The sequence below is a fragment of the Chiloscyllium plagiosum genome, unplaced genomic scaffold (genome assembly GCF_037043375.1).
Source record: "Chiloscyllium plagiosum isolate Xiang-an unplaced genomic scaffold, Cpla_swu_hap1 HiC_scaffold_48, whole genome shotgun sequence".
In the NCBI taxonomy this organism is placed as follows: domain Eukaryota; kingdom Metazoa; phylum Chordata; class Chondrichthyes; order Orectolobiformes; family Hemiscylliidae; genus Chiloscyllium; species Chiloscyllium plagiosum.
This window is the reverse complement of record NW_028270186.1, coordinates 17,731,642-17,747,934: the sequence shown is the minus strand read 5'-3', so window position 1 is coordinate 17,747,934 and position 16,293 is coordinate 17,731,642. Positions and strand designations below refer to the sequence as shown.

General features: G+C 47.5%; 1 protein-coding gene across 2 annotated transcripts in view; it reads left to right on the top strand.

Moving 5' to 3' along the window:
* The window catches only part of tmem150aa (transmembrane protein 150Aa), a 38,194-nt gene extending 27,625 nt beyond the window's left edge, over window positions 1-10,569 (top strand). The window contains exons 7-8 of one of the 2 annotated variants that reach the window (XM_087984422.1): window positions 7,061-7,362; window positions 10,415-10,569. In XM_087984422.1, the coding sequence (XP_087840548.1) occupies window positions 7,061-7,299 (239 nt within the window). In that variant the 3' untranslated portion in view covers window positions 7,300-7,362; window positions 10,415-10,569. Of the gene's footprint in view, window positions 1-7,060; window positions 7,363-8,993 lie in introns of both variants that reach the window. The other variant, XM_043681633.2, reaches the window with a different exon arrangement.
* Window positions 10,570-16,293: the final 5,724 nt, after the last annotated feature.

The window sequence follows — 16,293 nt, the reverse complement described above, 5'->3', positions numbered from 1 at the left end:
CTGAACAGGCTGGGGCTGTTTTCCCTGGAGCATCAGAGGCTGAGGGGTGACCTTGTAGAGGTTTATAAAATCATGAGGGGCATGGATAGGGTAAATAGACAAGGTCTTTTCTCTGGGGTGGGGGAGTCCAGAACTAGAGGGACATAGGTTTAGGGTGAGAGGGGAAAGATATAAAAGGGACCTAAGGGGCAACGTTTTCACACAGAGGGTGGTACGTGTATGGAATGAGCTGCCAGAGGATGTGGTGGAGGCTGGTACAATTACAACATTTAAGAGGCGTCTGGACGGGTATATGAATAGGAAGGGTTTGGAGGGATATGGGCCGGGTGCTGGCAGGTGGGACTAGATTGGGTTGGGATATCTGGGTCGGCATGGACGGGTTGGACTGAAGGGTCTGTTTCTGTGCTGTACATCTCTATGACTCTGAGTGGGAGCGATGAGTCAGTTTCCAGTCAGTTAGCACAGAGTCTGCTGGTTGCTGTTTGGGGCTTCAGTTTTACATCTTAGAAACAGTAACCTCTAATCATGAGGAGATGACACTGAGGCTTTTGCAACTCCAGCCCCCTGAGGGTCCAGAACAGATGTCGCCCCCCCCCCCCCCCAACCTCACTTTCTGCTTTGCTTCAACATCCTCCGCTAACACTGTGGTTCATGGGGAGCTTGTAAGACATAAAATCCCCCTCCACCTGACCGATCCCCATTTCCCCACAGCTACAAATGCTGCCAGTCCATTTATTTTAATGGTGAGTGAGGGGGTGGGGGTTGTGCAAAGTAAACCGCACATCTCTGCACCAGAAAGCGACTGGTGGGTAACCTTCTGCCTGTGGGGAGCCTGGCGTTTTTAGGGATCCCCTTTTGTGTCGGCAGTCTACCCTACACAAGCCGGTGATTAAGCCGCATTATTTTAGTGGCCTTTTCAAGGGACGGCGCCATTTCAACGCCGAAGATTGCGACCTTCCGTAACCTGACGGCAGTCTCATTCTCGCCCGCATTAACCGACGAGGGAGAAGCATTAGTGCTGACTGAGGGAGAGATGAGGGCATGACCGTGGGCTCCCTGGGGAAATCTCAGCCCTGGTTGTGTTCAGCCCAGGGTCGAGGCCGTCTGTCAGTCTGACTGTCGGTGCATTTATTCAGAGTGCCCAACGAGTAAGGGGCGGAGGAAGAGAAAACGCACAAATTGGAGTACCCCAGCCAGCAGTTCTGGGCTGACCCAGCAAGGAACTGACTCGGATGTCCCTTGTTTTAAGAGAGAGTGGACGTTGCTCAAAAGGAATTGGAGAAACTGGCCGTTCGGGGCCAAGGGGTAGGGAGATGCTTCCTAAAGTTTTGGTCCGGTGGCGCTTAGCGCAAGCTGGTGTGCACAGGAAGAGTCCAGCAGAGTAGCTATTGGAGACCAAGATATGGCAACGCAGCCTGGGGTTAGTGTGACCAATAGTGTGCAGCACTCGGGGAAATCTGTTTCCATTTGGAAGCTGGCATCACTGGTCAGATCAGCGTTTATTCGAACTAACTGCCCCTTGAACTGAGTGGCACGCTCACCATTTCCGAGGGCAGTTAAGGGTCAACCTCATTGCTTTGTTTCTGGAGTTACATGTAGGGCACAGCAGGCAGATTTCCTTCCTTAAAGGGCATTAGCGAACCAGATGGGTATTTGCGACTGTCATCATTGAACGAGTTTTCAATTCCATAACTCGTTGCAGAGTTAACTTTTGCCGTCTGCCTTTCAGCCCCCATGTCCCCAAAACATTTGTCTAAGACTCTCGATCGTCAGTCCAGTGACCTTTCCCACTGGGCCACAGCCTTCCAGTAGCAGAAGCTGATCCGATTTAACAGTGTTCCTGTTACCTGTGCGAATATGAATAAGGGATGCTTGAAGGACAACCACCTGACACCAGGTTATAGTCCAACAGGTTTATTTGATATTACCAGCTTTCGGAGCGCTGATCCTTCATCAGGTGACATGGAGCGAGCCGCACAGGCTCAGAATATAGAGGCGGAGAGATGGTGGCAAGATAATTCCAGGTAAATAAGAGTGTCAACAATTAAGTACAAATGATGTGAGGGAATTGTCGACAGGCTGAATAGCAAGTGAAGGGATGACCAATGAACCAATTAACTGAGGCAGAGAGATAATTACAAAAAACCAAAAATAAGATAGGAGAGCAACCAAAAATGAGGAGGAACGATTTGAGGCCTGTCAACTGTTTGGAAGAGAGGGGGTGGGGGGAGGTGGAATGGCTGCGGGAGGGGATAATATAGTTCAGAGGGGTCTGGAATGAATTTGAGACAAAGTGGCGACTCCAAAGTTGCCCTGAGTGTTTCAGTTCGAAGGTCAGTGACACCGTGGCTGATATTGGCACAGTTTAAGCAGCTGAAGTCATTAATCTGCCTCCGAGCACACCAATAAATCTCATTTCTATTCACAAATAAGCCCACTGAAGCACAAGAGGCCCATTGGTAACTATGACGACAGCACAATGTTAGGGGGGGAGGTAGGTAATTTCCTGTTGCTAATTAGGAAGTGAAACCACCAGCCGGTGTTGTTGCTGTCAGAGGCCTCGCCTCGCCTTCCCCTCCGGTCTGCAAAACCATGCCTTTTCCTCTTTACCGTTCTAATGCTGTGTAATCTGTGCAAGGAATGAGCTGATTTGGATGAGGGTGTTCCTCCCTCAAGTGGGGGGAGGGGAGTCTTCACAGGGCTTGTGGTGGGAGTGGGGGTCAAAGTGGGTCTCATGGTAAGGTTTTGCGATGGCCCCTCACTGCATTCGGTCGCCTTCACACGTTAAGGGAAGGCTGAGCAGATGGTTTAACTCTAGCCATATATTACTGCCTTGTCCGTCTAGATTGGGCGGCACGGTGGCACAGTGGTTAGCACTGCTGCCTCACAGCGCCAGAGACCCGGGTTCAATTCCCGACTCAGGCGACTGACTGTGTGTGGAGTTTGCACATTCTCCCCCGTGTCTGCGTGGGTTTCCTCCGGGTGCTCCGGTTTCCTCCCACAGTCCAAAGATGTGCAGGTCAGGGGGAATTGGCCATGTTAAATTGCCCGTAGTATTAGGTAAGGGGTAAATGTACGGGAATGGGTGGGTTACGCTTCGGCGGGGCGGTGTGGACTTGTTGGGCCGAAGGGCCTGTTTCCACACTGTAAGTAATCTAATCTAATTTGACTATTAAAGTCTAGGCTGGACCTCCCCATTTTACTCTCCTCTGAAGCCATTCTTGTATTTTACTCATACCTGAGCCCTGTTTGGAATTTGCTCCTGTGCTTTATTGACCCACGCAAGTTCTTGCTATGCAAGCTTTGAATTTACAAATTTGAGTTTTCAAATCCCTCCACAATCTTGTCCCTGTCTCTGTCATCTCCACCAGCCGCACTCCCTCTAAAATAGCTGCGTTCCTCCAAGTCCACCATTCTCCCCCCCCCCCCCCCGGCTTTAATCGCCGTGCCTGGACACCAAGCTCTGCGATACAACAGAAACCGAACTGCGGACGCTGTAAAGTCAGAAATTAGAACCAGGACTTGCTGGAAAAACTCAGCAGGTCTGGCAGCTTGCGTGGAGAAGAACAAAAACAATCAGAGTTAACGTTTCCGGTCCAGTGACCCTTCCCCAGAACCGGGGAACCGAGTCCCGAGGAAGGGTCAACGGACCCGAAACGTTAACTCTGATCTCTCTCCACAGGTGCTGCCAGACCTGCTGAGCTTTTCCAGCAAGTCTGGCTTAAGCTCTCAACCGCAGGAGGTGCAAGACTTGCGCCCACACCTCCCCCCTCACCTCCCTCCAAGGCCCCAAAGGAAACTTCCATATCCGCCACAGATTCACCTGCACCTCCACACACATCATCTATTGCATCCTCTGCACCCGATGTGGCCTCCTCTATATTGGGGAGTCAGGCCGGCTACTTGCGGAGCGTTTCAGAGAACACCTCTGGGACACCCGGACCAACCAACCCAACCACCCTGTGGCTCAACATTTCAATACCCCCTCCCACTCCACCAAGGATATGCAGGTCTTTGGACTCGTCCATCGTCAGACCACAACAAAACGACGGTTGGAGGAAGAACGCCTCATCTTCCGGCTAGGAACCCTCCAACCACAAGGGATGAACTCGGATTTCACCAGTTTCCTCATTTCCCCTCCCCCCACCCTGTCTCAGTCAAATCCATCAAATTCAGCACCGCCTTCCTAACCTGAGATCTTCTTCCCTACCTCTCCGCCCCCACCCCAGTCTGACCTATCACCCTCACCTTGACCTCTTTCCACCTATCACATTTCCGATGCCCCTCCCCCAAGTCCCTCCTCCCTACCTTTTATCTTAGCGTGCTGGACAAACTTTCCCCATTCCTGAAGAAGAGCTTATGCCCGAAACGTCGATTCTCCTGTTCCCTGGATGCTGCCTGACCTGCTGCGCTTTCCCAGCAACACATTTCCGGCTTAAGCTCTGTGCCTGTCTACCCTGCACTCCTCCAAGAACCCCCCCCCCCTCCCAAAAACGTCACTGATGTTGGTTTTTATCGTGGGACTGAATGTTGAGGAGTTGACGCAAGATTGTCTGATTTTCACATCGAACAAAGTGCACTCTTAATTTACGTGTTTTTTGAGTGTAGATTCAGAGGCAACTCGACTGGGGCACTCTTTTTTAAAAAAAAAAAAAAGATGCATGAACGTCAACTTACGGCATGACAGCAGAAGTCGGCCAATGAGACCATGGCTGATCTGATCCCCCTCGACTCTACTTTCCTGCCTTTCTCCCCATAACCCTTGACGACTCCTTCCCGATTTAAAAATCGGTCTGTCCCAGCCTCGACGGTAAAGAATTCCACAGATTCACTGTCCTCCGCAAAGAAATTCCTCCTCAGATCTGTCTTAAATGTGTGACTCTGCATGCTGAAATAATTCCCACTTGGTCCTAGACTCTCGCAAGAGAAAACAGCTTGTCCACATCAAGCTCCTTAAGACTCTCACATTTCAGTGAGTACAGGCCCAACCTCTCCTCACGGACAGTCCCTCCATACCCAGAATCAACCTCGTGAACCTCCTCTGGTCTGCTGTCTTGATCTATCCTTAGATAAAGGGACCAAACCTGCTTGTATTCCAGTTGTTAGTGCCTTGTACCGTTTTAGCAATATGAAGGAAAGGCGAGTATAATTTTAAATCAGGACGGTGAGGGGCTCGGAGGGGAACTTGCAGGGGGGATGGTCTTCCCATGTACCTGCTGCCCTTGTCCTTCTAGATGGAAGTGGCCGTGGGGTTTGGAAGGTGCTGTTTGAGGAGCCTTGGGGAGTTGCTGCAGTGCATCTTGTAGATGGTACCCACTGCTATCACTATACACCGATGGTGGATGTGACGCTAATCAAGCGGGGGCTGCTTTGTCCTTGTGTGCTTGCTTTACTCAGAGTAGTAAGGGTATGGAATGCTTTGCCTGCAACGGTAGTAGATTTGCCGACTTTAAGTACACTTAAGTCATCATTGGATAAGCATATGGACGTACATGGAATAGTGTAGGTTCGATGGGCTTCAGATTGGGATGACAGGTCGGCGCAACATCGAGGGCCGAAGGGGCCTGTAATGTTCTATGTTCTATATGTTTTTGGAGCTATCGCCATCCATGGCAAGTGGGGAGTATCCCATTACACTCCTAACTTGTGTCTTGTTGATGGTGCACAGGCTTTGAGGAGGCTGGAGAGGGTTCAGAAGAGATTTACCGGGATCCCAGGTATGGATAGATAAAGATAGGCTGGGACTTTTTTCACTGGAGCGTAGGAAGTTTATAAGATAGTGAGGGGTATAGGTAGAGTTAATGGTAGCTGTCTAATCCCTAGGATGGGAGATTTCAAAACTAAGAGGCACATGTTTAAGGTGGGAGGAGAGAGGTTTTAAAAAAGACATGAGGACAATGTTTTTACACCGAGGGTGCGTGAAATGAACTCCGAGGAAGTGATGGATGTGGCTACCATTTTAACGTTTAAACGACATTTGGATTTGTACATGAATAGGAAAGGTTTGTAGGGATGGGAGTCAAACGCAGGCAGGTGGAACGAGTTTAGTTTGGGATTATGTTGGGTGTGGACTGGCTGGGCCGAAGGGTCTGTTTCCGAGCTGTATGAGTCTGTAAAAGGACCCCCAACCTACCCTTGCAGTTTCACAGTATTGAAAGGTTTCTGGTCAGTGGTAACCCTCAGAATGTTGATAGTGGCAGTGACAGTGATATCATTAAATGTCATGAGGAGATGCTTAGGGATGATGTTAAAAATCACACAACACCAGGTTATAGTCCAACAGGTTTAATTGGAAGCACACTAGCTTTCAGAGCGTCGCTCCTTCATCAGGTGATTGTGGAGGACAATCCTAAGGCACAGAATTTATAGCAAAAGTTTACAGTGTGATGTAACTGAAATTATACACTGAAAAATACCTTGATTGTTTGTGTCTTTCATCTGTTCGAATACAGTGATAGTTTCACTTTCTTCATGTGTAAATCACAAAACCTTTTTTTAAAAGTTGCGTTCTCGGGTTAGCTGTGAACAATGGTGATAGCTAGACAATATGTTGAAGGTGTTAGCCCCCTGTGTTCTCTGTCTATGACCTGATGTTTAGATTGATTCTAATCTAAAAAGTGAGATAACAGAGTTCTACATGAATGCATGCAGTTTTTGAGCAAAGTACAAAGTAACTCTGCAAGTACAAATTCATCCAACAAAATATATGTGTGCATGTGGGTCTTTGTGTGTGTGTGTCTCTGTCTGTCTGGGGTGGGGGTTGAGAGTCTGAGAGAGAGTGTATATATGTGTGTGTGTAATGAGTGTAGTGTGTCTCAGTCCAACACCGGCATCTCCAACTCTTAGAGATGATCATTACCTTGCCTAAATATTACTTGCTGGGTTTTTTTGTTTGCCCAATCTGCTGATAGTTGGGGTCGAGACCCAGAGAAGTGTCTGACAAACTGTGCCCAAAAGGGTTTCCACATGAGAAAGAAGCCACAACCAGGCAGGAGACTTGCACAGTGGTCAGCTTATGTTCTCCGTGCATAACCTCATTTCCTTAAAAAGCTGTTATCAGGTGGCATCTTCTTTATCAACGAGAGCTCAATGTTTCAACACGCCGCTGCTGTCTGCGAGTGGATCTTCACCGTCGACGTGCTGGTCTTTTACGGGACTTTCTCCTTCGACTTTGCCTCTATCACCAACGAGACGGTGCTGGCCATTATGAGGAGAGGGAAGAGCAAGGCGTCGAAATCCCCGGGGAGCAGTGCGTCCGCCCACCTCAACAGCAACCCAGAGAGCATCGCCATGATTTAATTGCTGCAGACTGGAATCTACACAGTCACCCTCCCTGATTCAGAGCTGCGCACGGGTTCTGAGGTAAAATGTGAATTGATGGCTGCGTGTCGTGTACCACGCCCCTTTATTTCTCCCAAAATGGCAGTGCAGAGCTTGAATAATCCTGAAACGAGACACTTGTGGTCAAATCCTAACCTCATTTGGACCTACACGAGAATACCAAATTCTATCATCGGGAGCCAATAGTTTGCTTTTGTGATGGCACCGCCCTGGCCCGTCAGAGTCCAGCTGCGCTCTGCCCCCTTGTGGTAGAAATTGCGCTGCTCATTTGGAATTTGGCATTCTTGCACTGAAGTCCTGAAGAGAGGGCCGGGCGGAAAAAAAAAAGTGCGTTGCATCTGTTCGCCACACATTGTCATTTCCTGCAGCCGAAACGCGGCTCTGCTGGCTTGTTGTTAGGCTCCCTGCGAAGAAAGGAGAAGCAACACCTAAGGGACAAACCCTCCCAATCGAAGGGAAAGTGGCAGGGAATGCTGTAGCCGGGTGACGGTGCCCGGGCCTTCACTAGGCGACAATTAGCACCACAGTCATCCAGGCCGTCGTCTTACTGGTTCTGTGGTAAATCTTGGTACCAATGTAAGTTTGAGTGAACCGAAAAAGAAAGGGAGTGGTGCAGTCCTGTTGAATCAGCAAGCACGGTACATTTCAGCGACACCAATTTCCCATAAATGTGGGCTGTAATCTTGTTTTTTTTTTCCTCTCTCTCACGTACAGTGTGTGACCCCAGGTAGCTGAAAGGTAGATAACACTGCCATTCTCTAGACGCACATCACTTTCGATTGTGCATTTGATCTCCCCATCCCCGGCGTTCACTTATTTTTGTCTCCGTCACGAGGTAGAGAGAGTATTAAACACAAAAGAAGTGGGTACGGCTTTCAGATCAAAGGTAGTTTTCTTTGATCGGTTTTTGACACTTTTTATTTGTCCACAAACGAAGATAGGTCCCCTGCTCGGAGTTGGCTTACCTGGGCCGAAAGAAGGGGCTGCGCTTGGAGGGGGGAGTGGGTGGGTGCTGTCGGGATACGTCAGGTGCATTCCTTGTGAGCCCACCAACCACTTGTACACTTTCCTGGCTAGGACTTCTCGGACCAGGAGCAGGAGATTACTTCCCTCCCCTTGTTGGAGCTAGTTCCTGCTGCTCCCTGCCATACAGTAGAGGCCACACAGGCTCCTGTGACCGAATCTCCCATGCCCTCAATAAGATAGGCATGCTTTAAACACAGGGAGAGCCAGTACATATTTCCGGTTCCTCACCTTAGGATTGGAAGGTGTGATGTGTGCTGGACACTTCCAAAACAGTGAAGCTGAACGAGTCTGCAGGGGCCGACACAAAGAGCTGACCTGTTTATTCACGTGGGCAAACGATGGGTTATCCTACTCTACCGTCGGTGGTTTGGTGAGGGATTGGGTGGGTAGGAGGGGGTTTAAACTGATGAGTAAAGAGGGGGAAGCAAGAAAGGTTACCCTCTTTGCTAAGGGGGCCAAGCTAGCCAATCGGCATTCGAGCCTGAAAGAGTGGCCGCTGTCATGGTTACAGAGCGGACAGAGAGAGACCTTCACCTTACTCTGCCGTCCAGGCGGACTCTGGCTGAGCTGTCAGCTAACTCTACGCTGCACGACTTTTGTCAACAAAAAGTCTTTATCAATCTCAGGTTTAAAATCTACAGTTGAATGTGTGCCAGGCTGCTGTTTGAGGGAGTTCCAAACGTTGACCGTCCTTCGTAGAACTGTTTCCTAATTTCACTCCTGAAGGCTCTGGCTGTATCATTTTAAGACTTGTAGACCTGGACGCCCCAACCGGTGGGAACTGTGTCTCGCTGTTTAGTCTCGGTGTCTTCCCTTTCATTTGGATGGAAAATTGTCAGCTCAGTGTGAGGCAAAACCGCTCCCAGCGTTGTACTCTTGTGCCCTCGAAGTGCGGTTAAAAAGGACCAAGTGGGTCACGGACAGATGGGGAAGACTTGCCTTTTATAGAGTGCTCTCTTGGCATCAGACACTGCAAACTACTTCGGAGCCAACGAAGGTGATTTAAAATGAGCCCAGACAGCTCGCCTCACTATCTGGATCCGTTGATGTGTATCACTTCATATCCATGTCCATGAAATGTGATTTCTGAAGTTTATTTCCACACCCTGGAGCCGGAGTCTGATACCAGCTTCTCACGGAAGAGAATCTTAAAAATAAAAATCCCAGCTCTTTGGTTAAAGGATGCTGTATCACAGTTTGCTGGGGTGTGCAGATTCTGCACTGCAGGGAAGACTGGGTCAGCCTCACTTGTAGGTGACTGTACGTCTGAATTACAGACACCCCCTCGCCCTTGCCGGGGAGTTAGATTCCTGACTGAGGTGTTGCTGCTCCCTGAAGCTGTTAACACACCCTTACCTACTCAGCATGGTCATCGGTCTCTGAGCATTCACTCGGGCCCTGTGCCCAGTACGATTGGCACATTGTTGTGAAATACAAAACTACCCCCACTGGCACTGTGCAGGAGTTGCGGTCTGTTGGTCAGTAAACCTCGAGGAGAAGCCTCATCTCACTCTCCAACTCCAAACAAGCCCTTGGAGTCACCAGCTCATTGGCGTTGACTTAACTTTTGTGTACAGCACAAATCTGGAACACTGGCTATAAAGTCAAGTTGGCCTCCGATTAGCGCCCCCCCCCCCCACTGGATTGAAATCGGGGAGGGTAGGGGTTTGAATGCTGTGAACGATAAATTCACTCCAAATTTAAAATGAAAAGCTGCTTACAAGAGGGGTTTATATCAACGAGAGTGCCTGGAATTCTTCAGGCGCTCGAGGAATGTTAAACAGAAGAGAAACTAGGTTCGTTAACCACAACGATACAACCCCTTCTAACTGCCTCAGGACCACAGACTGCTCCCAGACACCACAACTACTTTTGAAGAGCTAACGCTTCGATGGTTGGACAGATCTGAGGGCGGGGGGGAAAGAAAACACGTCCTCTGGCTTTGTCTGTTTTGAATTTATTTATTTTTTAAGAAGAAAAGGGAAACACTCGCTTACTGTGAAATTTTGTAACAAAATCTTTTTAAATTCTTCTGTCTCGACGTCAGAGGCCTTGTCTTTTCACCAGGTTCCTGCAGAAGAAATGTTCAACACTACCGCGGAAATTGTCCTGTGTCGGAGCCTTGAACTGAACCACCAACTTCAAAAATCATGCGTCAGGAATTGCATTTTTTTTAAAATAAACGTATTTTTAAATGTTGTCGTTCCGTTTCTCTCTTGACCACTCTGTTGCACCCATTTTCTCTCACAGGGAATTTAGTCCTAACAAGCACCATCCTTTTGGGCAATATTTTAGTAAATCTTATTCTTTTGTTTGCCCCGCCACTCCAAGCTGCAAGTATATTCCCCCTAAGGTTGCAATCCAGACCATCCTTTACCTCATGGAATGGTTCCTGCACTCCCACTGCCCCAACGAAGCGAAACTGAACCAATACAGGTTTCCTTTCTTATGGTGGACTCTATTCCACTTTCCCTGTCTACTCACATACCCCATATCCTCTGCCTCCCTTGTCAATCAAGATTTGAACTACGGAAGTGATTAGGACTTTAGGTCAAGTTACCAAATGAGGCAAAATGTATGAGCAGCTCCTTACTGTTTTGTATGAGGTCACACTCTAGATGAAAACACTTTGTGATATTCAAGTTTAGACCATGCTGCACACGTGACACGCCTGAACTTTAAACAACGCCAGATCCAAAAGCAAAGCCTTTCTATTTTGTAACGTTCTGTTTCTTTATCCTGAGACCTTAACAATAATCAGTTTTTGTTTATACAAAATGGGGGTGAAGGATCATTATTCAAACTCAGAGAAAATGTTGACCAACATTTCTTTAAACAAATCTCATAATTTCAGCCTATTTCAACCTCTCCCTATGGCTCCTAGCAACATCCTTGTAAATCTTTTCTGCACCTTTTCAGGTTTAACGTCTTTCCTACAGCAAGGAGACCAGAACTGATGGCAGTGGCCTAACCAGTGTCCATACAGCTGCAACATGACCTCCCAACTTATTTACTTAATGAACTGACCAATAAAAGCATGCCTTCATCGCTACCCTGTTCTACCTGTGACTCCACCTTCAACCTGCAACGCAAGGTCACTTTGTTCAGCAACACTCCTCAGGGACCTACCATTTAAGTGGGTAAGTCCTGCCCTACGCTCCGCTCAACGACTTTGCAGAGATAACTACACAAAAGACTGAACTAAAATTATATATATTTTTTTAAATCTGGTGTCTGCAGGCACTTCCTGTCTGTTTTTTCTTCCCCCACTTCATATCACTGTTGTGTCAAACTAGAATTTGGACGCTTACCATGTCGTGTAAGTCTTGGCTCCACAGTTTCAATTGGCAACAGGGGGTGACTGTGGCATGTTTACATGATTTCCACTTTAAATGTCTAACGAGGAACTTACAATGACAACCTCAAAATCAGGGCTGGATTGACTACATATGCACCCTTCCAAATTATTCTTCAGTCACTGCACTGGTCCGCAAATCTATATTCGGTCTCGATGTCCCACATTTGTGCTATGTATTGCTTAGCTATCTCCAGAAGCTATATCCTAAACCTTGGGATTGTAAAGAGCTACAGTGATGAATTTAAATATTCCCAAGATCTACTGTGCTCAATCCAAGGACCATCTGCAACCTTATTCTTCGGCTCAAAGGAAGGTTTGACAGAGGTGTAAAAACATTATGACGGAGATGAAAGGAATGGGTTTGTAATTTTGTAGGAGGGTCCTTTGATAAGAGTGGGAATCAGTACCAGCTTGACTGCTCCCCTCAGTGACACTATCATCCTGTGAGCAATGTTACATTTAAGTCTTTCATCCGATGCACTTACAGTCATTGAGATGTACAGCATGGAAAAGACATGCCAACCAGATATCCTAAATTAATCTAGTCCCATACCACTAAATCCTTCCTATTCATCCAGATGCATTTTAAATGTAATTGTAACAGTCTCGACCGCTCCCTCTGACAGCTCATTCCATACAGGCACCACCTTCTGCAATGAAAATGTTGTCCTTTGGGTACCTTTTACATCTTTCCCCTCTCACTTTAAACCTGTGCCCTCTAGTTTTAGACTCCCCCGGCCTGGGAAAAAGATCTTGGCTACTCACCCTATCCATGCCCCTTTTAGTTTTATAAACCTCTCGAGGAGGTCACCCTTCAGTTCAAAGGAAAACAGCCCCAGCCTGTTCAGCCTCTCCCTATAACTCAAACTCTCCAACCCCGGCAACATCCTTGCAAATCTTTTCTGCACCCTTTCAGGTTTAACAACATCTTTCTTACCGCAAGGAGACCAGAATTGCACGCAATATTCCAACAGTGGCCTAACCAATGCCCTGTACAGCCGCAACATGACCTCCCAACTCCTGTACTCAATACTGTGACCAATAAAGGAAAGCATACCAAATGCCGCCTTCACTATCCTATCTACCTGCGACTCTGCTTTAAAGGAGCTATGAACCTGCACTCCAAGGTCTCTGTTCGGCAGCACTCCCCAGGGCCCTACCATAAAGTGGATGAGTCCTGCACTGATTTGCCAGAACCCAGTCATATTCCATGCAAAGTCCATCAACTTCAACTATGCTAAGGATGAAAGCACCATGGGGTTGTACTCCTATTTGCAGTGTGTTGAAAGTAGCTGGGTGGCAGATGGAGTTAAATTCAGATAAATGATAAGGCAAATCAAGGCAGGGCTTATACAGTTTGGTGTCTGTGCTACACCTGGACCTGACAAGCACCAAATCAGGACTTATACACTTAATGCCAGGGTCCTGGGGAGTGTTGCCGAACAAAGAGAGCTTTGGGGTGCAGGTCCATTGTTCCTCAAAGGTGGGGTCACATGTAGGTAGGATGGCGAAGAAGGCGTTTGGTACGCTTTATTGGTCAGTGCGTTGAGTATAGGAATTGGGAGGTCATGATGCGGCTGTCACAATGATAAGGCCACTTTTGGAATACGGTGTTCAATTCTGGTCTCTCTGCGTTAAGAAAGATGTTAAACTTGAAAGGGTTCAGAAAGAATTGACAAGGATGTCGCCAGGGTCGGAAGGGTTTGAGCTACAGGGATGGGCTGAACAGGCTGGGGCTGTTTTCCCTGAGGGGTGACCTTTTCGAGGTTCATAAAATCATGAGGGGGCGCAGATAGGATAAATAGACAAGGTATTTTCCCTGGGGTGGGGGAGTCCAGAACTAAAGGGCATATGTTTTGGGTGACAGGGGAAAGAAATAAAAGGGACCTGAGGGGCAACTTTTTCACGCAGAGGGCGGTGCGTGTACAGAATGGCAGGAGGCTGGAAGAACACAGCAAGCCAGGCAGCATCAGGAGGTGGAGAAGTCGACATTTCCGGTGTAACCCTCCTGCAGGACCCGAAACGTCAAATTCTCCACCTCCTGATGCTGCCTGGCTTGCTGTGTTCTTCCAGCCTCCTGTTTGTCGACTTTGGACTCCAGCAACTGCAGATTTTGTTTTGTCTCTAGCTGTGTGAGGAATGATATGCCAGAGAAAGTGGAGGAGGCCCGGTACAATGACAACATTTGAAAGGCATCTGGATGGGGACATGAATAGGAAGGGTTTGGAGGGATATGGGCCAAGTGCTGGCAAATGGGACTAGATTGGGTTGGGATATCTGGGTCAGCATGGCCAAGATGGGCCGAAGGGTCTGTTTCTGCGCTGTATGACTCTAGTTGCCTCACGCGCTGTGTCAGCGCCAGGCTTTGATGCCGTCCATGCGCACACGCAGTGTCGGCTCCAGGCCATGGGTCGGTCCACGTGTGCGTGGATGTCAGCTGCCGGCAGTGTAGCTTACTGTGACAGATCACTGGACAGACAGTCATGATGTGGAGGGGGCTGGTGCAGGACTGGGGTGGACAAAGTTAAAAATCACAACACACCAGGTTATACTCCAACTGGTTTAATTGGAAGCACACTCGCTTTCGGAGCGACGCTCCTTCATCAGGTGGTTGTGGAGGACCCAAGTGTAAGATGCAGAATTTATAGCAAAAATTTACAGTGTGATGGAATGGAAATTATACACTGAAAAATACCTCGATTGTTTGTTAAGTCTCTCATCTGTTAGAGTGACCATGTTAGTTTCACTTCTTTCATGTGTAAATCACAAATTCTTTTTTTAAAAAGTTACATTCTCAGGTTCACTTTAACAGTTGGTGTCAGCCCAGGTAATATGTTGAAGGTGTTAGCTCCCTGTGTGCTGTTGTCTGTGCCATAGTGTTTAGACTGACTCTAATCTAAAAAATGAGTTCACAGAGTCTTACATGGTCACATACACATATATGTTTGTGGGGTGGATTTGTGCTGGCAGAGTTACATTGTACTTTGCTCAAAAACTGCATGAATCCATGTAAGACTCTGTAACCTCGTTTCTTAGATTAGAGTCAGTCTAAACACTATGGCACAGACAACAGCACACAGGGAGCTAACACCTTCAACATATTACCTGGGGCTGACACCAACTGTTAAAGTGAACCTGAGAATGTAACTTTTAAAAAAAGGTTTTGTGATTTCCACATGAAAGAAGTGAAACTATCATGGTATTCGAACAGATGAAAGACTCAACAGACAATCAAGGTATTTTTCAGTGTATAATTTCAGGTACATCACACTGTAAACCTTTGCTATAAATTCTGTGTCTTACAATTGTGTCCTCCACTATCACCTGATGAAGGAGCGTCGCTCCGAAAGTTAGTGCTTCCAATTAAACCTGTTGGACCATAACCTGGTGTTGTGTGATTTTTGACTTTGGATAGACAGTAGCTTTCTTACATTTTAAAAAAATGTACGGTATTAAATTTACCTTTGTTTCATTAATAAATATGATTTCAACCTTCATTCAAGCTGCGCTATACTTTGCGTTAGACTTTTGGGTGATTTTTGAGCGGTTTTTTTTTGCTGTTCTGCCCCTGATCCCACTCATCCCATAGACCCCATTATTTCTATTAAGCAAGGTTTTGCTCAAATGCAACTACGACATTATTGGAGAACTACCTGTATATTTACAAGTTGTTTCAAAGGCCAATTCCAGCAGAGTAAATCTGGCTCACCATGGGAGCTGTGCTTGTGTATATAAATGCGTTCTTAAGGGCAAACAACTCCACTCATTGAGCAGATGCGCTATGTGTGGCCACAGTGCCTTGTGGAACTGAAAGGCACGCATCGGAGCCTTGCGCTTTCCGGGCATAACAGCAGTAGAAATAGCAGCAGGAATAGGCCATCATGCCCTACCTAGCCTGCTCTGCCATTCAACAAGATCACGGCTTATCGTTTTGTGAACTCGGTTCCACTTCAAACATCTATCTGCCTTAAAAACATTCAACAAGGTAGCCTTAGCTGTTTCACTGGGCAGGGAATGCCACAGATTCACAATTCTTTGGGTGACAAAGTTCCTCCTCAGCACCGTCTAAACTTGCTCCCCCCCCCCCCCTTATTTGAGGCTATGCCCCATAATTCTAATTTCACCCGCCAGTGGAAACAACCTCCCTGCTTCTAACTTATCTATTCCATATTTCTATAAGATTCCACCCCCCCCCCCCTCATTCTGCTAAATTCCAATGAGTATAGTCCCAGTCTACTCAATTTCTCCTCATAAGCCAACGCTCTCAACTCAGGAGACAACCTGGTGAACCTCCTCTGCATCCCCCTCCAGTGCCAGTACATCCTTTCTCAAGTAGAGACCAAAACTGGACACAGTACACCAGGTATGGCCTCACCAGCACCCTCCATAGCTGCAGCATAATCTGTTTTTAAACTCATCCCTCTCGCAATGAAGGACAACATTCCATTCGCCTTCTTAATTATCGACTTTTTGCGATTTGTACAAAGACACCCAGATCCTTCTGCACAGCAGCATGCTGCAGTTTTTCACCATTTAAGTACTAGTTTGTGTTGCTGTTAATCCTACTA